This window comes from Drosophila novamexicana, unplaced genomic scaffold (assembly GCF_003285875.2).
Source record: "Drosophila novamexicana strain 15010-1031.04,08,12 unplaced genomic scaffold, DnovRS2.1 tig00001692-arrow-arrow-pilon, whole genome shotgun sequence".
NCBI classification, from domain to species: Eukaryota; Metazoa; Arthropoda; class Insecta; order Diptera; family Drosophilidae; genus Drosophila; species Drosophila novamexicana.
Window position 1 is genome coordinate 120,402 of NW_020824877.1, and position 24,423 is coordinate 144,824.

At 50.7% G+C, this 24,423-nt stretch overlaps 2 protein-coding genes across 3 annotated transcripts in view; one reads left to right on the plus strand and one right to left on the minus strand.

Moving 5' to 3' along the window:
* The window catches only part of LOC115768178 (unconventional myosin-XV), a 33,964-nt gene extending 13,120 nt beyond the window's left edge, over positions 1–20,844 (plus strand). Inside the window, exons 3-7 of one of the 2 annotated variants that reach the window (XM_030712684.1) lie at positions 427–7,401; positions 18,094–18,629; positions 18,694–18,928; positions 18,985–20,127; positions 20,216–20,844. In XM_030712684.1, the coding sequence (XP_030568544.1) occupies positions 427–7,401; positions 18,094–18,629; positions 18,694–18,928; positions 18,985–20,127; positions 20,216–20,383 (9,057 nt within the window). In that variant the 3' untranslated portion in view covers positions 20,384–20,844. Of the gene's footprint in view, positions 1–426; positions 7,402–11,417; positions 12,750–18,093; positions 18,630–18,693; positions 18,929–18,984; positions 20,128–20,215 lie in introns of those variants that run through there. The other variant, XM_030712685.1, reaches the window with a different exon arrangement.
* Positions 20,845–21,679: 835 nt separating this feature from the next.
* Positions 21,680–23,573, minus strand: LOC115768179 (neurogenic locus protein delta). Its single transcript, XM_030712686.1, has 8 exons — positions 23,476–23,573; positions 23,269–23,407; positions 23,053–23,211; positions 22,797–22,988; positions 22,677–22,737; positions 22,466–22,596; positions 22,055–22,395; positions 21,680–21,808 (listed from the first exon to the last, which is right to left on the minus strand). Exons 1-8 carry the CDS (start codon positions 23,569–23,571, stop codon positions 21,680–21,682), a joined length of 1,248 nt encoding a protein of 415 aa, XP_030568546.1. The 5' UTR covers positions 23,572–23,573.
* Positions 23,574–24,423: the final 850 nt, after the last annotated feature.

A 24,423-nucleotide genomic window follows, 5' to 3' on the forward strand; every position in this document is an offset into this window, starting at 1 on the left:
GTCCGGTTCTCAATTCGATATTCTCATAAAAATCGATTGGATCTTACTCTCAGCATTTATCTTCAGCCGGACTTATCCAAATATAATTCAAGCTGAAAGACCAGTTAGGGTAGACTTCTTCTATGGAAAATATGGAAGATGGTACTGAAGCTGGCTTCTATTGAGTGTGTTTTTTTTGACTAACTTCTTGGTCGGCGCTTTAGACATCAGGTTAGCTACAGAAGGCAGACAACTCCTTCGAATGGAATGATCCGTACTCTTTAGAAGACTGAACATTCTCTTCCCTAATGCCCGTGATGGGTTGATGAGTTAGCAAAAGGTTTCCTTCCTTTGTTAAGATAGGTTGACGTCTCTTAGGCCCGCAATCCGAACACAATTTGAACCAACAGCTTGAACTTAACTAATTGAATCTCTTTTGAATGACAGGCACAAACGTTTGCCCTGCAGCCGGGCGAGGGCAGCCTGCGAGCGCGTCAGGATCTGGGCAGCAGCGGAGTGGAGGACATGACCCTGCTGGACGATCTGCACGAGGCGTCGCTGCTATGGAATTTGCGATTGCGCTACGACAAGGGTCTCATCTATACGTTCGCGGGCAGCATACTGATCGCGGTCAATCCCTACAAGATGTTTCCCGACGCCTACGGCCTGGAGGTGGCCAAGCAGTACGCGGGCCGTCCGCTGGGTGCCCTGCCACCGCATCTGTTTGCCATTGGAGCGGCGGCGCATGCCGCCCTGCCCTCGCCCCAGGTGGTCGTCATATCGGGCGAATCGGGCTCCGGCAAGACGGAGTCCACGAAGCTTGTCATGCAATATCTGGCGGCGGTGGTGCCCGGCGGCGGCAGCGCCTCGGCTGTCATCACGGAGCAAATATTGGAGGCGGCGCCGCTGCTCGAGGCGTTCGGCAATGCACGGACCGCACGCAACGACAACAGCTCCCGGTTCGGCAAGTATCTGGAGGTGTACTTCAAGAGCGGCGCCATTGTCGGCGCCAAGATAACCCAATATCTGCTGGAGAAGTCGCGCATTGTCACCCAGGCGCCCGGCGAGCGCAACTATCATGTCTTCTATGAGATGCTCGGCGGCCTCAGCGAATCGGAGCGCGCCAAATACGGTCTGCTCGAGGCGGACAAGTACTTCTATCTGAATCAGGGCGCCACCGACTGTGCCAGTGGTCGGGTCGACTGGGCCTCCCTGCTCAGTGCCATGCAGGTGCTCGGCGTTACCGAGGGCGAACGCGAGGGCATTGTCCGTGTGCTGGCGGCTGTGCTGCATCTGGGCAACGTCTACTTCCATCGTCGGCAGCTGCGTCACGGCCAGGAGGGCGTCGAGATCGGCTCCGATGCCGAAATCAAATGGGCCGCCCATTTGCTGCACATCAGCGCCGAGGGCATGCATCGTGCTCTGACCAGCCGGACGACCGAGGCACGCGCCGAACGCCTGCACACGCCGCTCGGCATTGACCAGGCGCTGGATGCCCGCGATGCCTTCGCCAAGGCCCTGTATGCGGGCCTCTTCAATTGGCTCGTCTCGCGCATCAATTCGATTGTGCAGAAGGGCGGCACCCATGATGCCCATCGCATCAGCATACTGGACATCTTTGGCTTCGAGGATCTGGCCGAGAACAGCTTCGAGCAGCTGTGCATCAACTATGCCAATGAGAACCTGCAGCTGTACTTCAACAAGCATGTCTTCAAGCTCGAGCAGGCCGAGTATGCGCGCGAACGCCTCGAGTGGACGCCCCTCGCCTGGGACGACAATCTGCCAGTGATCCATCTGCTGGCCAAGAAACCGGTCGGCATTTGCCATCTGCTCGACGACGAGTCCAATTTTCCGCGTGCCACCGATCTGAGTTTCCTCGAGAAGTGCCACTATAATCATGCGCTCAGCGAGCTATATGCGCGGCCGCGCATTGGCGCCCAGGAGTTCGGTGTGACCCATTATGCCGGTCAGGTGTGGTATTGTGTGGATGGCTTTCTGGATAAGAATCGCGATGCGCTGCGCAGCGATGTGCTCGAACTGCTGGCCACCAGCCGGCTGCCACTGGTCAGCGAGTTGACCAAACAGCTGCGCGCCCAACGCGACGCCGGCAAGACCCTGCCCAAGGGCAGCAACGGACGCTTTGTCACCATGAAGCCGCGCACACCGACGGTGGCCGCACGCTTTGCGGACTCACTGCAGCAGCTGTTGCAGTCGATGGGCCGCTGTCATCCGTGGTTTGTGCGCTGCATCAAGCCCAATCAGGAGAAGCAGCCGCTGCGCATGGACATGCCCTGTGTGCTGCAGCAGCTACGCTATCTGGGCATGCTGGATACCATACAGATACGCCAACGCGGCTATCCGGTGCGTTTGCGCTTCCAGCATTTCGTCGAGCGCTATCGGCATTTGTTGAGCGCGCCGCTGGCACGGGGCACACCCTATCGCGAACTGTGCCGCCTGCTGCTGGAGGCAATGCCGCGCACGGGCGTCGAGGGACCCGACTATCAGCTGGGCGCCACGCGCGTCTTTCTGCGCGAGGCACTGCATCGCGCACTCGAGAGCGGACGCACGGAACGTCTGCGCCAGGCTGCCGTCCATATACAGCGGCATGTGCGCGGCATGCTCGTCCGCCGCCAGCTGGCCCGACGCCAGACGGCGGCCACACGGTTGCAGGCACGCTGGCGCGGCCAACGGCAGCAGCAGCGTTACGAGCAGCTGCGTCGCGGTGTGCGCACCGCCCAGCGGCTGTGGCGCGGCAAGCTGGCGCGACGGCGTGTGCAGCAGCTGCGCTCCGATCATCGCCGGCGCCAGGAGGCACGCGAGGCAGCGCAGCGGGCTCGCGAGGCACGCGAGGCCAAACAGGCGGTGCTGGAGCGCAGCCAGCTCAGCTATCTGGACATACCCGCCGAGCTGGCGTTCATCTACTCGAAGCTGCAGGGCTGGCAGCCGCCACACAGCGATCGTCATCTGGTCAAGGTGCTGGGTACGGTGCCCGGTCCGCCCGCTGCCAGCGCTCAGCTGCCACCGGATCTGGCCCAATTCAGCTTTGGCAAATTTAGCAGCGTCTATTGCAACGGGCTGCGGCTGCAGCCGCGTCGTGAACCCATAACGGCGCCTCTGCTGACACGCGCCGCTTCGCGCGATCAGGACTTTCAGGATGCGCTGGCCGTCTTCAAGCTCATTCTGCGCTGGAGCAACGATAAGGCGCTGGAGGGCGAGGGCGCCAAGGAGAAGCTGCTATCCGACTATATTGTACACAAGGCGCTCAGCTCGCGCGGCCTGCGCGACGAAATTCTTGTCCAGCTGTGCAATCAGCTGCACGGCGCCGAACCGGCGCTGGCCACGCGCCTCTGGCAGCTGCTGGGCCAGTGCCTGTGCTGCTTCCAGCCGAGTCCGGCTTTCAGCAAGTATCTGCTCAAGTTTGTCACGGACGAGGCGCCGGCGCCGGCCACGCGGCATTTGTTGCAGCGCCAGCTGCTGCGCCAGCAGAGCAGCTCGTCGGGCGCCGCCGCTTCGTGCCGCAGCTTTGTGCCCGCCTGGCTGGAGTGGCGCGCCTGGGCGCGTGGCTGCGATATGGCCCTGCCGCTGACGCTGCCTGATGAGGCCAGCCAGACAGTGGCTGTGGATTCGTGGACCAGTTGCGAGGAGGCGGCCGCTTTGGCTGTCTCTACGCTGGGCGTGGCCAGTCGCGGCTGGACCTTGGTGCTGGACGATGGCCAGCAGCTGACGGACAGCTGCGGTCTGGATTATGTCATGGATCTGATTGCCGAGAAGGAATTGTGCCCCGCCTTTCCGGCGCCGCGCAGCGATCTGCTGCGCTCCGGTGCCAAGTTTACGCGCACCAGCCTGCCCGAGGCTGTCAAGCGGCCGGGCGTGCCCCCGCCAGCGCCACCCACAAACGCAGCTGCCGCCAGCAAGCGAGAGAGAGAAAGGGAGCGAGAGAGGGAGCGGGATTTAGAGCCGGAGCCGGCACAGCCGCAACGACGCAGCAGTCGGGAGCTGCTGTCGCGCAGCTCAGCGTTGAACGAGCGCTACTTCGAACGCACTGAGGAGCCCATCACGCCGCATCTGCTGCCCGGAGCGCAGTCCAAGTCGCGTTCCAAGTCGCTGGACGATCTGCTCGCTGGAGACATGGGCAGCCAGCAATTACCGTTGCCCGACAGCGATTCGCAGGAGTCGCCGCTGCACACGCTCGCCTTGGGTCTGTCCGAGAGTAGACTGAACGATCGCTATCATTCGGCGGAGCGGCTGGCGCCGATGGGCAAGGAGTCGGCGCCGCGCTATCAGAAGTCGCAGCATGCCGGACGGCGTTCGCATGCCGCCTCGCACGGCTCCGCGCACTCGAGTAAATACAATATGGACAAGTCGGAATATGCGACACGCTCCTCGGCCATGTCGGACACCAGCGAGGCGCCCTCACTGGCCTCCCATGTGCGGCGCGTGCGCGTGCCCTCGCAGGCCTCCGACGTGGATCAGTTCCTGGACGATTTATTTAGCCCCGTGCTAGATGGCTCACTGGACGAGCTCTCCGATGCGCGTTCCCTGGCCGCCAGCATACGAGGAGGCGCCCAAAGAGTTGTTCAAGCTGAGAATCTGGATCAGTTTGTGGGTGAACTGTTGCCTTTGGACGAGGCACTCGATACGCTCGGCTCGCATCAGCAACTGGTCGTCTGCATCAAGGGCGGCGGCAGCACGGAGCACAGCCAAGCCGGCGCCGCTGCCGCCGATCCGCTGCTGCATCAGCTCATCCAGCTGCCCGGCGGCGAGTCGGATGCCGCGCCAGCCGCTCTTTACCAGCAGCAGGTGCAGCGCGCCTTCCTCCAGTCGGCCATGGCACAGAATCTACAGATACAGCAGCAGCTACTCGCCCAGAACCAGGCACTGCAAACCCTGCTCAGCCAGCAGGCCAGCGCCAACAACAACAATAACAATGGAAACGGCAGCAATGGCAGCGGTTCACCGCCGGCTGCTATTATTGGCAGCATCTCGCCGCCGCCGGCTCAGTCGCCGCTGCGCTTGAAGACGACTACCATGATGACAACGACGAGGAGCAGCTCTTTGGTGCTGGAGGCAGCGTCTGGCATGCAGCCACCGGCTCCGCCGCCGCCGCCGCCGATGCCGCCACCGCTGGAGAGCAAGGATCCATCGGAGACGCGCCACTTCCTGGATCCGTACGGCCGGGCCAAGACAGTGCGCATTGGCAAATGGCGCTGGCCGCCGCCGCAGGGCGAGCCGCAGTTCCAAACGGAGGAGGACTTCTTCGCCTTCAAGCTGCGCCAGCAGCAGCGCAAGACGACGCCGCAGGCGCAGCACAGCGCCGGCAGCGCCGCTGCGGCCATCGAGTGGGAGGAGTTCGAGATTGAGTCCTGCAAGAGTCCGACGCCGCCCGTGATGCAGCTCATGCGCAGCAGCATGCGCCTGGAGACAAATGGCGGCGCCGGCCGGGATGTACAGGATGCGGCACAGCTCCAGTTCCAGCAGCAGCAGCAGCAGCAGACGACGACCACGACAACGACCACAATAACGGCCACAAAGCTGGCTAAGAAGAGCTTCGAAATTGGCGCCGATCGACCGCCGCCGGGCAGCGTCGGCAAGCTGAAGCTCAGCTCGGAGATGCGCCAACGTCTCGAGCAGGTGACCGCCGGGCATTCGGTGCGCTCCACCGTATCCAACAAGTCGGAGCAGCGTGCGCCTGCCAAGCTGGAGGATACGCGCAAGCTGATGCTACAGCAGCAGCTGGGCGGGCTCTTTGCCAGCGCCAATGCGCCGGCAGTCGAGTCGCACGGTGCCACAGTTCGCACCCAGATCGAGCGCATGGAGGGCAAATTATCGCCGCCGCCGGCGCCAACTGGCAGCGCCTGGCCGGGCGTGTTGCTGCCGCCGGCGCCCAATGTGCCGGCGCCGCCGCCGCCTATACGGCCGCCCAGCATGGCGCCGCCCGCACCGCCGCCAGCGCCACAGAGTCCACCGGCGCAGCAGCAGCAGCACGGATCACCCGATGCCGAAGAGCCAGAGCCGGACTATCGCAAGGAGCACGTGCCGGCCTTTATACAGCGCCAAGAGCGCGACACCTTTGGTGCAGTGCGTCAGATGCACCATCTCCAGCAACAGCAGCAGCAGTCGCTGCACCATCAACACCATCTCCAGCAGCAGCAACAGCAGCAGCATTCGCTGCACCACCAGCAGGAGCAGCACCTGGCCGCCGCTGCCGCCTGGGAGCAGGAGCTGCAAACGGAACGGGAGCGCTCACGCAGTCGTAGTCGTTCGCGGGATCGGGAGGATTACTCGGAATCGGTGTGGGATCGCGCCGAGGTCGAGGGCCCCGCCTCGGGCAGCGGCAGCGAGAAGGAGCGCGAGAAGCGCGAACGCGAACGTGAGCGTCTCTACGAGCTGCGCCAGGTGGAGCGCGAGAAGGAGAGCCACAAGGTCTACCAGCCGGCGCCGCCGCGCGTCATACAGGCCAGCATGGACACCACAGGCAGCAAGCTGAGCCGCGAAAGGGAAAGAGATAGGGAACGAGAAAGGGAACGAGAAAGGGAACGTGAAAGGGAACGAGAAAGAGATCGAGAGCGGGATCGGGAACGTGAACGGGATCGAGATGCGCTGGCCTCCACGCCTGCCACGTTCCGCACGCACATGGCCCAGAAATATGAGCACGAGCGCAAGCGCAAGAGCTCCGCCAGCTCGGCGGGTATGCGTGAGGATCTGCTGGACTCGAGCATGTCGGCCGTAGTGGTGCCGGCACCGGTACCGCCGCCCGTTACGCCCACATCCGCGTCGTCGGTGGCGGCAACGGCAGCCGCCGTGACGAGCAGCTCGGCGGCTGCGACGGGCGCCAGCGCCGTCGGTTCGAGCGCCTGCCTCACCTACAATCGGGTGCCATGGAAGCTGCGCGTACGCAAGGAGGTGTTCCAGCCGCACGAGCCCATTGGTCCGCCCGTGGCGCTGGATCTGCTCTTCGCCCAGGTGCTCAGCGATGTGTTCGGTGTGACGCCATGTCTGCGCATCACGCCGCAGGAGAAGAATGCCGCACTGAATATGCTCCATGGCCATGGCGTCAGCGTGGATACGTTGGCTGCCCGCGGGCAGCAGGTGCGCGCTTTGGTCAAACGTCATCTGGTGGACATGGCCCGTGACTGGCCTCTGTACTTTGCCCGTCTGTTTGCGGTACAGGGCGCTCCGCTCTATCCGGATGTCTCCATCATGGGCGTCTCCCATAGCGGCCTCTATTTGGCACGGCGCGACGCCGACTATCTGATCGTTGTCCAGGCCATATCCTTTGCCGAAATCCAGAACGCCGTCACCCTGCCTCGGCCCGCCGCCCTCCAGCTCAATCTGCGCAACGGCAAGCATCTGGCGCTACATGCCACACGCGCCGCCGCCATCCAAACGATGATCACCGCCTTTGTCCAGGAGTACCGCAAGGTGAGTCACAACCACCCATATCCACATTCCACAGTTTACAGTTCACAGTTCACACTTGACCTCAGTTTACCAAAGGGGGGCTTAACAGGGTACTCAATAATCTGCCTTTTATCGTTTTACTTCTCTTTAAGTTTCTCTTTCTCTCCATTTATTTATTCTCTTCGTTTCGCATGCTTCCCGAGTCTGATTTCTATTAAACGGTTATCATCATTTGCGTGTGGGCGCTTTTGAATATGTGAGAGCTTTAGACTATCGCCATTAATTGAATTAAGCTTTAAGAAAAAGTAAAAGCTTTAATCCAGTTCTCAGTTATTTCATTTATCAGCTTAAAGGTCACTTAGCCAATGGGCGCTTCTGAATACGGGAGAGCTAAGATATCGCTATTTATTGAATTAAGCTTTACATGAAAGCAAAGCTTGAATCCATTGTTCAAAGTATTTTGTATCAGCTGAATTAAGCTTAAAGATAAAGCTACTTTGTATAAGCTTAAAGCTAACTTTATCAATAAGCATTAATCTGGATTATAATGCTAGAACGCATTCCAAAACGACATAACTCCAGGCGGAGATATGACGTTACAAAACGCGCGGAGATATGACGTTCCAAAACGACATAACTCCGCGCGGAGATATGACGTTCCAAAACGACATAACTCCGCGCGGAGATATGACGTTCCAAAACGACATAACTCCGCGCGGAGATATGACGTTCCAAAACGACATAACTCCGCGCGGAGATATGACGTTCCAAAACGACATAACTCCAAATCATCACGTTTTTTTTTCAAAATCGAGGTCGGTGCGAAAATCGAAACTTCTTCGATGATTTTTTTTAATATCTCGGGTAAATAATGTCTGATTTTAAAATGTTATACCTTTTTGAATGCGTATGGATCCCTACCATCAATTGGCATTCAAACAAATTAATCAGGGTATCAGGTATTTCAGGGTATCCCCTAGTCGGGAGCTCTCGACTTACTTGCTTATATATTTTTTCTGCCAACTTTTTCCCCCTTCAACGAGTGCTACCTTAAATTTGAAGTCTTTTCTCGTACAGCTTTTACATTAACTCCGAAAGCTTTTAAAGCTAAGCTGTGTTCGTGATCTTCATAGCAAAGCTCATGCCTTGAAGCCTTTTACGAATCGCTGTCTCTTTTTAATTTCTCAGCCAACTTTTGCGCCCTTCAATGAGTTCTACTTTTAATGCAAAGTCTCTTCTGGCGCAGCTTATACATTATCTCCGAAAGCTTTTAAGGCTTAGTTTTACTCGTGACCTTCATAGCAAAGCTTCTGCCTCATGAATCCTTTTACGAATCGCTGTCTATTTTTATTTTCTCTGCCAACTTCGCACCGCACCCTTCCGCGCTTCTTGCTGTTTGGCAATGCAGTCGCATAGTTGCACGCATGGTTCAAGCTCAGTGGGTCTCAGTCTGTCAGTGTGACCATATACGTGTTAGACGAGCTGTCCAGCAAGTGATACTCGTTTCGGCACAACTCGACTGCGATTCACATTCACATTCACATTCGCATTCGCATTCGCATTCATATTCGCATTCATGCATTGCGGCGCATTCATTTATCAGTTGGCAGCTTTTTCTGCTTTTCTGCTTTTCTTTGAATGCATCTCTTAAGTTATTTTAATTTAATTCAGTTTTATGCGTGAAAACTGGTCGAATGCCAAACTTGGCTCAAAACCCGAACCTGCCCGAGAGCTGGGCCGAACGAAACAGTTAGCCACACACACACACACACACACACACACATACAAATACACTCACAGGTGGGTTGAAAAACTACTTTGTTGGTGCGCTACTCGTTTCTGGGTGTTGCTTCTCTTAGGCAGTGCTGCCAATTTAGCTATTTTCTAGCCAAATTTGGCCACCTTAAGACTTGAGCAGCCAAAAACATTATAATATTTATGCGAATCAACTCTTATTTACCACTCAATTTGTCTGGCTATGTTTCTGCTCTTAAGCTGTGTTGCCAATTTAGCCTTTTTCTAGCTGAATTTGACTACATTAAGAGCTTAGCAGCCGAAAACAGTAAAATGTCTGTGTAAATCGGCTCTTTTTAAAGCCAATTAGTATCCAAATAACGGTTGCTTTAGTTTTTTTTTTCAGCTATTTTTCACCTGGAATTCAGCTTCATTTTGTAGGCAACTCTGCTCTTAAGCTTAACGCTCCGCTTGGCCCCGCTGCAGTTTTCACTCACTTCCAGTCGCGCTCTCCCTCTCTCGCTCTCTCTCTCATTCTCTCTCGCCGTGCTCTGGTGTTCTGCTCGGCTGCGAGTGAAATGGTCAGTCGCTTGGCAACTCGCCAGCCGCCTCTTTTGACCAGTCTGCCCAGTTTTCAGTTGCCACAAATGTTCGTTAACGGCATCACGCGGCGCGCGTCTCCACAAATTCCCAATTCTACAGTTTTTTTTTTATATATTTCTTGTTGTGCCAATGTTGACCAACTTATTTATTTTTTGTTCGTGTTGTGCTGTGCTCAGAATGAAATCTTTTTGTTTGGCCACACTCAAAGATAGCTGTTCATGTGCCTGACCCAATAATCGATCGCCGTCTCCAATACAGTTCGATGCAATGGACCACGGCGGCAGAGTTTACTGATCTATACACAAAAAAAAAACTTAAAACATCAAAACAATCAAATCCAAATACAATACAAAAGATTTAAATAGTGCAAAAACAAGCTTAATAGCTGGGTAAAATTCTACTGAAGCTGTCTTATCTACGCCCTGAGCCTGACTTGTAGTATTTTTTTTTTTTTGGTTTGGCTTTAAAATTATGTTCTTTATATACCTTTTGGTATTATATTAATATGTCCATATATTCATAGGCCGTAATATACCTAATCAAATATTTCTCTGGTCCAACAGTTCATATTCATTATCATATTGTAAGATCTGATGAAATTAGCCCAAGTATTGCTGTTAAAATGTTGTACGCTTAACAATGCAAGTCCGAAATTGTTTGTGTAATTCGCGCCAACTTCAGACAAAGCCGCTCCAATTGCCAACACACACGTCTTTGCATTCGCCCTAATTAATTTAGATTGTCTTGTCTTGATTGCACAAATGAAAATAGTTTTTGCTTAAATTATTTTAAAACAGCTCTCTTTTCTTATATAAATGAAAAGGGTTTGTTTTAAATTCAATTGAGAATTATTAAAATTTAAATTTGCTATTCGAACCGGCGACCTCTCTTTTGGCAGTCCGACGCGCAGACACGTAAGGCACGCAGGAACTCCAACATTTATGACGTAGTTAAACCCAAGAACAATTTAAAATTTGCTATTTGAACCGGCGACCTCACTTTTGGTAGTCCGACGCGCACACACCTAAGGCACGCAGGTTCATCTGGTTGGATTTGACTGCGTTCTTCAAGTTTTTCCAGATAACTTTTCTTAAGCTCAAAGCTTAAACTTTGAAAAGTTCTCACAAATGTTTTCTTTTAGTTTTCCAGAGAACGTTTCCCCCAGCAATATTTATGATATCATGCTTTAAGCAAATCTCGCTTTGACTGAAATCTGAAGCAGCCTTCATTTATGTTGAACCTCTTCTTGGGTGTTTACTTATCATATAAATGATATATGTCCCCTTCTTGAATCAAATCTCTCTATCTAGTTAGAAAACTTCCACTTGCAGCTTTTCAGCTCCACCTTTTCTAAGTTTCTCTGATCGTGTCTATGATATGCACAGCACATGCAAATATTCAAGCCAAGTGAATGGTTGCTCGGCGAACTTCGATCTGAAGATCAATAACCGCAGTTGGCTGCGAATTTCTTAGCATCCTTCATATAACTTCAACTGCGAATTTGTTTTGTTTCTTTTTTTTTTTTGTCACGAACGTTTGACGGCTTCTCATGTCTCGGGACAGGTGTCAGGCGAACGGGCGAGTGTTTTGAAGTGGCAAATTAAAAATAAATTCAGGTCTGGCAAATTGCAGCGCACGAAAATTGAAAACTGACATTTTCCACCAAACAAAAAAGCGGCTAAAAACGAAAAGAAAAAGGCAGCAAAAAGCAAAAAGAGATAGCCAAAAAGACAGCAGCAAAAAAAAACATCACGTATACGCAGCGTTTTTCCACGAAATCGACAGGCGCGTGTCTGTGTGTGTGTGTGTGTGAGTGTGCGTGACTGTGTGTGTGTGTAAACAATATAGTTAACATTCATTATGGTCGTGTAGTTTGGCCAGTTCGATCAACAAAATGCAATAACAACTTTCACTGGCACGCGCCGTCGCCGTCGCCGTCGCCGTCGCCGCCGCCGCCGCCGGAATCGCAATATACGGCAATCCGTGGCAACATGTCGCACAGTGTCCGCAGCAGCAAGTCCTGCCAGGCCACGCCCACAGCCAATTGCGGCAGCTCGAAGCATGAACAGCTGACGCCGGGTGGCAGTGTGCCGCACAAGTTCAGCAGCATTGTGAACAAGGTGGAGTCGCTCATCCACAAGATGCACCACGACAAGGTCAACAACTTTAAGCTCCTACAGCAGCAGGGACAGCAGGGCAGCAGGGTCGAGGGATCAGGCCAGGAGGAGAGATGTCAGGATCATCGCGAGCAGAGCTGCAACAAGTGCGCCTCGCTGGACTCACTCAACAATCTGACCGATGCGGACAGCGGCGAGGAGCACGAGCTGCTCTACACGGACTCGGACGATGCGGAAATCGCGCACATAACGGGCACCACTGCCGCCCAGGTGCACCATCACCAGCAGCAGCAGCAACTGCAGCTGCATCGCCGCAGCGATCTTGATCAGCTGACCAACGAGAGCATCCGGGAGCTGAACGAACAGTGCTGCGTCTCGCTGGGCGGCGAGCTGAACGCCGCCGGCGCTGCGGGCGGCGGTGCGAGCGGCAGTGGTCAGGATCAGGACTACGACAATGCCTGGAGCGTCGAGGAGGATATTGTGTACAAGTGCTGCAGCGGCTCGGCTTCCACGACAACGGCCAGCGGCAGCCTTTGCGAGGAGTGCTGCTTCGAAGAGCAGCTCAACTACAAGCTGCGGCTCAACCAAAGAGATAACAACAACAACAACAACAACAACAATGAGGAGCAGGAGCAGGATGACGAGGATGTTGTTGATGCAACCATAACAACAACAACAACAACAACAACGACAACAACACAAATGACATCAACTGCCGTTAGTCTGCCCATTCCCATACCCGTGCCCATCGCCGGCTCCGCCTCGACTCTGCTGCTGGGCAACAAGACGCGACGCGTGAGCAACGCGAGCAGCGGCTCCATTAGCCGCATGGAGACCATCCTGGAGGAGCCCACAGAGTCGAAGATATCCGTCAAGGAAATCCTGGCACGTTTCGAGACCATGAACTCCAATGAGGTATGCAGCAGTAGCTCACAATCCCACAAATCTTTGTTTAAGTGCGTTGATTCCGGAACTTCCCGAAAGCTTGTGGCTTGTCGGGAAAAAGCTTGAAGAAAATCGATGGGGATTATAAGAAAGTTTACCTTGGATAAAGATTGAACATTTAAAGAAGTTACTCAGACATTTTACAGCTACCTCTTTAAGTGAGCTTAAAGGAGGCAATGTTTTTGTGTAAGGCGAAGGCGAACGAAGTATTCTCCTTTTAATTATATGTATTCCTAACAGAGTCGAAAATAGCAAAAGCTGTAGACTTAAACTTTAATATATATATATATATTCTCCGATATATTCTCCGATATATTCCCTCCATTTTAGAATATCGATAAATATAGCTTTAGAGACATGGTTTTTCTAGCCCAACTCGGATACTATTAAAGCTATACACACCAAATTTGGTGTTTAGCTTTTCGTAGAGCTTCCACAGATTAGGCATATTTCAATTTTTTGATAAATACACACATTTTTCCGCAGATTGCGTTCTGTTAAGCCCTCTCCATAGTTAAGCCCTGAAAGGATCGGACTATGAGCACCGAGTTAAGCGAGAACTGCAAAGTCATAAAAAGGCTGGTTTAAAATTTGTGGGGGGGACTAACGCACTCTTACTGCTTGATGCATGATATTTATTGCTAAAGCATAAATCACGAGATTGGCATTGGCTTAAATCTGATTCCCAATCAAAGCTCCCTCGCAATAATCACAAATTACGTTGCTCGCGTGCGAAGAAAGCAAAAAAGAGAGCTCTTTACAGTTGGCGGCGAGTGTTGCCAAAGGCTAACGGTTAGGCTAATCAACACATAATCGCATTATTAGCTAGCCCAGGCACAATGTCAGACCGAGGGTCAGCAGCAGCAGTAGCGACCCACCTGAGCCATCTGCTTACATCATTTGGCTCGCCGTTCAACCTCATCCCAGCTCTGTGGAGAGCAGCGTCTGTCGCGACTAACAAAAGTGACAAACTGACCGATCAAAGGTGTCGATTATCTAACACGCAACAACAACAATTGGTCCAGCTCATGGGCTAAAAGGTTTTCGAGTGTGGCCCATAGAAATGCTTATATATATATCTACACACACCTGAAAGGTGTCTGTCGAATTGGTTCAACTACAAATTGTTTACTTTCCAACTGTGTTGGAAAGAGGGTCGTCTGCGGCTGATGAAACCAAAAGTAAAGCGGCAAGTTATTTGAGCGAGTGATATATATCTAAATCTGTGTCTAGATGTATTTATAGATATGCTCAGGGCTATGATATCTGTATATCTCCATATCTATCTGCATATCTATAACTATATAACTATATATATATATTTTATATCTACACAGCTGTATGTATATATATGTATCTATATTTGGGATTTCTTGGGTTCATCTGATGGCACTTGAACCGGATCCGATGCTACGCTTCAGATCGAGGGGTTTGTTTAAATGCCGAAAAACTGTGCTTAGTTGGGCACTCATAAAAGCACACAGAAAGAACCGTTGACCCACAAAGATACAAGATACATTTACAGATACATTTACGTGCGGCTGCAAACGTGAACACATGAGATACTCTCGAACGAGAAGAAGCAGCTGATGATTGTATGATTGTAACTGTAATTTGATTTCAATAATTTAATTACATTTCGTGCGTCTTCCATTGTCGGACGCGGTCTCTTTTTTGTTCTCCGCCTCTGTTAAATGGGTTTAATTTCTTTTGGCTGTCATGTATCTGCGGCTCTCAAATTGTATCTGACAGCTGGCTGCGTCTCAGGCTCGGACTCAGGCTGTGTCTGCTTCTGCTGCAGCTGTTTTGTTTCTGGGTCTGGAGCTCACTTTGAGCGTAGATTTCAGTGTGTGTGTGGTGCGCATTAATTTCGAATTTTAATTAACTCGAGCAAAACGCAAATAAAAATTAAAAAAAAAAGCAAAACAAATGCCAAAAAGAAAGTTGCTGCTGTTTAGAGGAGAACCCCCTTTTGGCCCCTGTGCTAAAAATAATGAATTTTAAACCCGACTCACCAGAAATTTTATTCGAAATTAAAGTTTAAAGTTTTTCTCGGTATTGTTCGTAATGTTTTTTACGTTTTTGAGCAGTTTGTTTTGCTCGCTTTTCCACTCGATTCGAATTCGCATACGCGGCCAACTGGAGCACAGCCGACGCCAGTCTATGCCCCGCCCCGCCCCGCCCCACCTTGGCACGCCACGATCCCTGAGGGGCGCCGCTGGGTCGCAAAAAAAAAAAAAAAACAAGTCATGTGACCCAGTTGCGTGCCCGGTTCTTTAGCGTCCACGTTCTAAATATGTGCACAGAACTCGATGCATAAACCAGCCCCAGTTTCAGTTCCAGTTCCAGCTCCAGTTCGTGGCGCATCCAGCGGGCAGCTGCATCTTGAATTTGTGCAGACCGTTTCTTGATCTGCAACCATTTGGCTTATTTATTGACTGTCAGCTCGTGCTCTGAATTTAGCACAGCAATAAGACCCACGGGCACTGTCAGCCGCAATCGTTAGAATTCACAGATGATATTGAAGAATTGCCATCAATTTGTCAGCCGTCCGCCAACCAGTTACCAGCTTGTCCGGCTCTCTTCTGGGTGGTAGCTTGACCATGTAGCACCATGGAGGATCATCCAATTGCCATGTTTAGCATCATCTGCGTAGCCACCATGCTCACTTGGCTTATAAGTTGATGCTCCCTGGTCTTCGATTGTTTTTTGCACACCTTACTCTCAAGATTCCACTCTAGGGGGTCCTCCATGTTCACTTAAAGCAAGCACTTCAATTGCTTAACTTACTTTGTAGCCATAAATATTCATGACATGTCCATGCTGTTTGCATGTTCTTCATGCTCATTTGTGGTACTCGGTAAATACTTTAACTAATCGCCTTTCCTTTCATTACCTTGTTGTATCTTCTCACGTGTCCTTCCAGCTGCTGCGCATGGTAGCTCATTTTAAATGTCCTCCATCTGTCGGCAGATCCTCCGTGGTCAACAGTTAATTTGATCTCTTCACTTGATAAAGCTTGCCGCCTATCTTTGAGAACGTATCACTATATCATAGTTAAATACTTGTATATAAGGACTCTTTCATCTAATTTATCACCATTATCTATTTATATCGCGCTGGAATCGATCTGTACCTTCCGATCTCTGCCAAGCTAATGAATGAGCGAAGCAGGTATAGCTGCAAGTATGTAACTTATATGGTGACAACAAGGATATGACATGTATAAACATAGTGATCTTTATAATAAAGGGGAAGAAGGCGTTTAAGTGATTCGTATTAAGCATTATATATGTATGAGAGTGCTTGTGTGTGTGTGTGTGGGGGGGCAGGTGTGTGTGAATACATGTACGTGTGCGTATGTATTTAAGTAGACCCTGTAGTTTTTCATGCTTAGCTAGTAGTGTAGTGTTTTTTTTTGTTTTTGTTATTTTTGTTTTTTTCTTTGTGTGTGTGTGTGTGTGTGTGTATGTATGTGTGTAGGGATCCGGACATATATTCATACATGTACGCATGCAGGGATGCATGCATGCATGGTTGCATATATACAAAACAAACATGCACACATGTAAGTACAAACAGGCATGCATATGTATGTATATGTGGAAACTGAAAACACGCCTTAAGGGAGTTGAACAAAGCTGAACGGATGGTAAATGATCGGATGTAAATGATTATAATAAATAATACAATATTGTATATATGACTAGTCCTTGTTGAATAACTATAGTTCGATTCTACTTCACTTGTGTGTGCCTTCTTTATATCGCATGTTCTCCATGGTTACATGCTACAACATATGTTGTTTGGCTAGTGATGCTATTTAATCAACAGCTATCATCTATATATACACTTTCTGCTTATTTGCCTGTTCATCATCTTTACGTGGCCTCCATGGTCACATTAAGCTGTGCTCGATGTTCCCATGATTTGTATGATCATCTCCATGTTCACATTATACTCAAGCAAGAAGCGTCATCTTCTCTTATGCACTTTACTTTCTTTCTTCATGGTCACTTTGTGTACATTTCATAATTTGTCATCTTCAGCTGTAGTCGGACATGCCTGGTAGTGCCTTGTTGGCCTTTATTGCATATTAATGCGTTGATTGAAATTTAAATTGAAATCGAAATGAAAAATTAATAAAAGAGTAGGCCAATTAGAAGTGCGATATTTCGTACAAGGCAACATGACTGATTGGTGAAAGATTTCCGCTTTCATAAACAACAGCAACAACAACTTTTACTCAACTTCGTTTTTGTTGTAGTTGTTGTTGTTTAATGCACTTGAGCGTGTGCAAAATGCAACAAATTTTTATTTAACAGTGAGTGTTTTTTTTTTTTTAGTTTCAACAAGCTGGTTGAGGGGAGGGGAGAGGGGGCGTGTGTGGGGTGTGTGAGCTGTATTTTGAGTGGGTGGAATGGAAAGGAAAGCAACGCGCGCCGAATTGCATTTGGCAATAAAAGTGAAATATATATTGGCAAGCACTTTCGTTGCCGAAAAGATAACCCAGCCAGCCCCCCAAATCCAATAGTACAGTGAAAGCTCCACGAATGGACAACGCCTTCAGCCAGCTAAATTTGTTATTTACAATCATCGATCCAATTATATCAAATATACTCCAGATAATCCCTCTATCTGTTTCTATGTAATGTGGTCTCTCATTTTGAAGAAACTTTGCCCAACTCTAACTCGGTCGGAAGTCGAGTTTTTTAACAAACTCTTCTTATCTTCGAGTAGAGCATAAAAACACATATCTCAAAATCGATATTTATCGACAAAGCATAAACGCGCATGTCTCAAAATCGATATTTATCGATATATCACAAAAAGAAATGTCTCAAAATCGAGATTTATCGACATAGTTTAATAATACACGTCTGTAAATCGATATTTATCGATATAGCATAACAGCACATATCACAAAATCGATATTTATCGATAAAGCATAACAACACATGTCACAAAATCGGTATATATATCGATTAAACAGCTTATTCAGCATATTCGCGTTTCGTTCTGCCTGTTACAGAAACAGTAAGCATGAGTGTTCGAGGGAGCTTTCACTGTAGCATATACCATCCATATATCATATTTACACGACATACACATCATCAACATGATAGGCGCGCCCCATTCAAACCGGTCGTCGTCTTGGCTTGGCTTTGGCTTGGCTGGGCGACCGGTTGGCTGGTCAAGTGCTTGGCCAAAAAGGCGCCCAGCAACTTTCACAAGCCATTGACTCCGTCCAACAGAGACAATTAACAAATTGCATTCATTGTGTTTTTTTGTTTGTTTTTTTTGCTGCTTGCAGTCGCAATCGAAGGCATCGACGCTGTCGTCGGGCGCACGCGCCGCCGCCCAAACGCTGAACGTGCCGCTGGAGCGTCTGGAGTCGCGCCAGGCGCATGTCCAGCGCCAGGAGCACGCCCATTCCAATGGCAACCAGGAGGAGCAGCAGCAGCAGCAACATCAACATCAACAGCAACAGCAACAGCAGCAGCAGCAGCAAGTGGAGCTGCATCATCAGCAGCAGCAGCAGCAGCTGGAGGATGCTGCCGAGGAGCAGCAGCTGGCGGATCAACAGCGTTATATGAAGCAGCAGAGCTATCTGCACTCGGCACGCAAATCGAATGCCGGCCAGCAGCCCAGCTCCCTGACCAATGGCCACCAGCAGCAGCAACAACAGCAACAACAGCAGCAACAGCAACAGCAGCAGCAACAGCAGACGGCGCATCATGACTTGGACGGCAACTATATGCTGCAGGATGAGCTAAATGGCAGCGGAACGCCGCCATCTGTGACCAAGTACTCGCTGCTGCAGTTCGCCATGCAGCATTTCCGCAATGAGTAAGTGCATCCAGTCTACATTTAACTCCAGCTCACACTCACCTTCATCCCTTTCTCTCTCCAGTCAACTGCGCGATGCGGATCGGCATCACGAGCGGCATCAGTCGTCGGCTGCCAATCGCTCCTATGCGGAGCTGGTCAAGTGGCAGGGCCATGCCATACGCTTGCCCCTGCTGCGTCTGCCCAATGATTTGGCCCCGTTGGCGCTCGAGTGTTTCGATTGCATACTGCGCTACTGCGGCGACATACCGCTCGATCCGGAGCTGACCGAGGTCAAGTGCGTCTACACCGTCTTAATGGTAGGTCAACCTAATCAACTGCCTGCAGCTGTTGCTAATCTTTTGTTCCTTGCCAGCATTGTCACAAGTATCTGGCGCTGCGTGATGAGGTCTACTGCCAGCTGATGAAGCAGACGACGGCGAATCGTTCGCCCTGTCCGGACAGCTCGCAGCGTGCGTGGCGTCTGCTCAGCATATTGGCCGCCTATTTTGGCTGCTCGGACGCACTGCGTCCGTATCTGATGGAGCATCTGACATCGGCCGCCTCGGATCGCCGTCGCTCGTGCCATGGCACCGCCGCCGTTTGCCTAACGAATCTCCGGAAAACGGCGCGCTGCGGCGGACGCAAGAATGTGCCCAGCGTTGAGGAGGTGACGGCCGTCTCGGCGGGTCGTTCGGCCCGTCGCCAGATCTATAGGCTGCCTGGCGGTGCGGAGCGTGTGGTCAACACGCGCTGCTCCACGGTGGTAGCCGATGTCATTGCCGAGCTGTGCGCCCTGCTCGGCGTCGAATCGGAGGCCGAGCAGCAGGAGTTCTCGCTTTACTGTATCGTGCAGGGCGACGCCTTCACCATGCCGCTGGCCGCCGACGAGTACATCCTGGACGTGACTACGGAGCTGCTCAAGTCCGGACAGCCATTCTATTTGATATTCTGCCGTTCCGTCTGGCACTTTGCGCTCAAGCGCGAACCGGCGCCAATGCCGCTGTACGTGGAGGTGCTCTTCAATCAGGTGGCGCCCGATTATCTGGAGGGTCTGCTCCTGGAGCTGCCCGGCAATGGTGTGCCCATGCCGGAAATGGTCCGGGATATGGCACGCATCGCTGCCCTGCTGCATCGGGCCGCCGATCTGAGCCATGTGCCGGCCATGAAGGAGATCAAATTTTTGCTGCCCAAGCCGGCGCTGGGCATACGCGAGATACGACCCGCCCAGTGGGTGGGCCTGGTGCAGTCGGCGTGGCCGCAGGTGGCCGGTCTGAGTCCGGGCCAGGTGAAGGCTCAATTCTTGAACGTGCTGGCCGCCTGGCCCCTGTTCGGCAGCAGTTTCTTTGCGGTGAAACGCATCTGGGCCGAGGAGGGGCCGCACGTGGAGGACAATCACAGTCCCATGTGGCGGGATCTGATATTGGCCTTGAATAGACGCGGAGTGCTATTCTTGGATCCAAACACACACGAAACACTGCAGCACTGGAGCTTCATGGAGGTCATCTCCACGCGCAAGGTAGGCGAACGAAACGCATATTGATTCATCTATCGATTGTCCCAGCTCATGCCCTCTCTCTCTCTCTCTCTCTCTCTCTCTGTCGTAGGTGCGCTCCGAGGATGGCGCCCTCTTCCTGGACATGAAGGTGGGCAATCTAATGCAGCAGCGCGTCATACGCGTCCAGACGGAGCAGGCGCACGAGATCTCGCGCCTGGTGCGCCAATATATCACCATGGCCCAGATCAGTCAGCGCGACAAGCGGGAGCTAAACTAGGTGCAACGAATCTTACGCATATGTTTATAATTATTATTATAACTATTATTATTATTATGATATTCCCCACACTTTATTTTTTTGTGTCGTTTTTTAAGTCCTTATACTTACACCTGTGCCTAAGCCCAAACGGAGGCGCAGGATCTTTCCTAATACCCAGCCTCCTTCTCCCACACTTTGTCGGCCATATTCCAATTATTTGCCCTCTCCATATAGATGCCTATACGCTGGCATTATATCTGAACAATTTGTGTCCTAATTTTAAGCAACAATGTGCAATCACAATCCGAGTATTTGGCCCCAGCCTTGTTCATTCCATTCCCGCTCTGAATTATATTCCCTCTGCTAATCTTAAGCGAATCTTAAATATATATAAACAATTTTTTTTTTTGACAATTTGTTAAACGAAATTCGTTGCAGTTGTTTGTGTGTTTAGTCTAAATTACCGTAAATAAATTTCACATATATAAAAATAAATTCCACATATACCATATTCATTTACCATATACGAAAGTCGCCTTACTTTGAGGCTTACAATAATTTATCCGGGCAAGTAAAACTATCCAAAACTGGTTAAAGGACATCGAAATATTCCTGTTAGTTCTCGAGATATCAGGTATTGTTGATTTCTTCGTAGTGGCCTGTGTTTCCTAGATGAACTCATCGATCTCGAATATTAATTGTGCTTTGACAATCTACAAGGATATTGTCCAGTTAAAGCTATTTTCCTTAGAGTAACATTCTAATAATAGCCATAACTCGGCTAAATTCTTAAGGAATCCGCCGAGTGGAGTGTCAAATAAATCGTTATGAACTGAACATTAAGCGTCCCAAAGGACATTTTAATCGTCCTGTTAGTTTTCGAGATAACAATGTGTTTGTGATTGGTCTGTTTAATCCTTAGATCTGTTTAACACTTGATAGTCAATCGATAGAGTCGTGAAATCCAGCGCAATTTTTTTTAGAAGATGAATTTTACTTTAAAGCTGTATCCTAAAGGATTCACTGCCAGCACAACTTAAGACTGACAATCAAGGACTTTGGGAATACGTAATGGTGCAAATTCCAAGATTCTTTTGCCTGAAGTCTTTTGACTTTGTGGCCGTGTCGTTGCGCATATTTTCAGCAAATCAAATCTGATTTCTGAGCAAAAAAATTGAATAAATAAAATAAATAATTTATTAGCTAGGCTCGGGGCAATAAATAAATATGCTGTATAAAAAAAAAAAACAATCTAAGGAAAAAGAAGACGGAAAAAACAAAAAACAAATGCCGGGCAATTTGTCAGGCCGTTGCTCAAATAATATTTGGTATGATTTGATCGTTGTCATCATCCTCATCATCGTAGTCATCGCCATCCTCCTCGTCGTCCTCCTCCTCATCTTCATCCTCGTCCTCGTCCTCATCCTCCTCGTCCTCATCCTCCTCGGCCCCCTCATTAGCCTTGACGGGCGCCGTCGTCGTCGTCGTCGACTCCGTCAGCTGCTCGTGTGCACTGAGCTGTGGCCCCGCTGGAGCTGGAGCTGGAGATGGCGAACCACTTGTTGCATTAGCCTCAGCTTGTGTTCGTGGTGAGGATGTTGTTGAGGGCGTGGCACGGCTCGTTGTTGTCGCCTCGTCAGCAGCTGCAATGCCGCTTAACGCTTCATTAGTCGCATTGTGGCTGGCAACGCGTATGGCAGCGGGCTCTGCGACCAAACCCAGTCCCAATGCCAGTCCCACGCCCATTGCTGTTGTCCTGGCCGTTGTTGTTGGTTCAGCTGTGGTCTCGCCTAAGCCCAGCGTTGGCAACTTTGTTGCCAGCTCCATTGGGCTGCTGCTGTCATCAGGCGGCGGCGGCGTAATGCGCGGTGGCGCCACAGAGGTAAGTAGAAACTCGTCCAATATCTCACAGTTCTTGCCCAGGTAGCCCTGGCGGCACTGGCAGCGATAGCTGCCATCCTCGCGGCTCAGCGAGACGCATTTGCCATCATTTGCACAGGTGTCCGGATGGTCGAGGCAGTAGCTCAGCTCTGAAACCGAGAAGCGAGAAGCGACAGGTGAGAACTGGAAGTGCAAATTGCTGGTCTGAAGTTTGCTCACTTTCATCGCAGAGCATGCCGCCCCAGCCGGGCCGGCAGTTGCACTCCCAGGGCGCCTCGCAGTCGCCGTTGACGCAGCCGGGATAGGGAAAGCACTTGTCGCACTGCGCGCCCGTCCAGCCCACCTTGCAGCTAGCCAAGAAAAGGATAGAGAGAGAGAGAGAGAGGGTTAGTAGTGCCTGCCAAAGGTCAAAGGTCTATGCGTCACTTACCGACACTCGCCAGGCTTGCGGCAATAGCCATGCTGCTTGCTGCAGTCGGAGGCGCAGAGCGCTGCAAGAGCCAATGGTCAGGGTGAAGGGTGAAGAACGGTCGGAGCACTTGCTACTCACCTGTCTGGCAGAGCAGGCCCGTATAGCCCGGCTGGCAGTTGCACTCGAGCGGCTTGTTGCAGGTGCCGTGCTGGCAGCCCGGCATGGTGGCGCATTCGCTGCAGCTGCGGCCCGCCCAGCCGATCCGGCAGCGGCACTCACCCGGTGCCTCGCAGTACCCCCGCGTGCTGTGGCATCCGCTGCGGCAGCTGGCTGTAAAGCGAGACGGAGAAAGAGATTATTAAACGGCTGACTTACTAATCTGTGGCCCACTTACGCTCCGTGCAGAAGAGGCCATCCCAGCCGGGCTTGCAGATGCACTCGAACGGCTTGTTGCACGTGCCGTGCTGGCAGCCCGGCAGCGGTATGCACTTGTCGCACTGCTCTCCCGTGTAGCCGATCCGGCAGCGGCACTCGCCGGGACGCTGGCAATAGCCTGCAGAGAATATTAGCTGCGGATTGCTATTGATAGTTATTTGAGGCTTGCGCTTACCATTCATGGGATCGCAGCCGCGCCGGCACAAGGGCACCTGGCAGAGATCGCCCTGCCAGCCGGGCAGGCATTTCACGTCGCCCTTCTCGTCGCAGGTGTAGTGCGAGTTCATCTTGTACTTTTGCGTCTTTTCGCAGGCCTGCGGCAAAATGGCTGCTCTTTAGTTGGCACTCAGCGGCTGGCTGCCTGCTCGCGGTCTCTACTTACGCGTTGCTTCCACAGCGGAATGTTCGAGTTGACGCTCGTCTGGCGGGCATCAAAGTTCCGTCTCAGCGCCTCGCCGCTGCCCATCGTGGTGGCCATCAGCAGCATCAGGGCGCCCAATCCGTGCGATGATGGCATTTCTATATATCTACCTGCAAACGGTATAAAGATCTGATTTTAATATCAATTTTCGGAGTTATTTTCGCATTTTATGGGAATTTATTTAAACTTTGTTAAGATCTGGTTTTAATATCAATTTTCGGAGTTACTTTCGAATTTTATTGTTAAGGTATATGTTAAGATATGATTTTAATATGAACTTTCGGAGTTACTTTCGCATTTTCTTGGAAAAATATATATACATTTTCGGAGTTTCCACTTAGAATTTTTTTATGCTTCGTAAAAGCTTTGAAATAATATTTGCAGTTTACACCGAATAAGCTCTGAATTTAGCACAAGTTTATATTGCGTTAACTCCGAGCTAGCTCCGAATTTATTTCGAGCTATCTTCTGACTTGCCTTTCAAACTCTATTTCTGTCGGTTATTTGGGTATAATCAATTAATACTCTGCCTTGATTCCATTTATTATTAATAGTTGTAGTTTACTCCGAATAAGCTCTGACTTAAGCACAAGTGAATATTGTTTTTTGTTTACTCCGAATTTATTAACTTTTGAAACTCTATTTCTATTCGAATATTTTGGTAAAAACAAATAATATACTGATTTTGATAACTTGGTTTAAGCATACAAGCAGTAATATTTCCACTGAAATGAATAGACAGATTTTGTTATAGTTGACATTACTCCGAATCGCCACGGACTAGCTCCATCCACCAGAGCTTTAAACTAATGTATACTTTTACTATAACTGTGATCAGTTTTCAGGTTCTTTATTTGGATTATGTAGATGGTTTTCGTTTCTTTTGATGGATTGTCAAAAGAAACCACT

Coding starts and splice junctions, on each gene's coding strand:
- LOC115768179 (XM_030712686.1), bottom strand. CDS start 23,571: ATGGCCACCACGATGGGCAGCGGCGAGGCGCTGAGACGGAACTTTGAT. Junction 23,408..23,475: donor TTCCGCTGTGGAAGCAACGC/GTAAGTAGAGAC, acceptor ATTTTGCCGCAG/GCCTGCGAAAAGACGCAAAA. Junction 23,212..23,268: donor CGGCTGCGATCCCATGAATG/GTAAGCGCAAGC, acceptor TATTCTCTGCAG/GCTATTGCCAGCGTCCCGGC.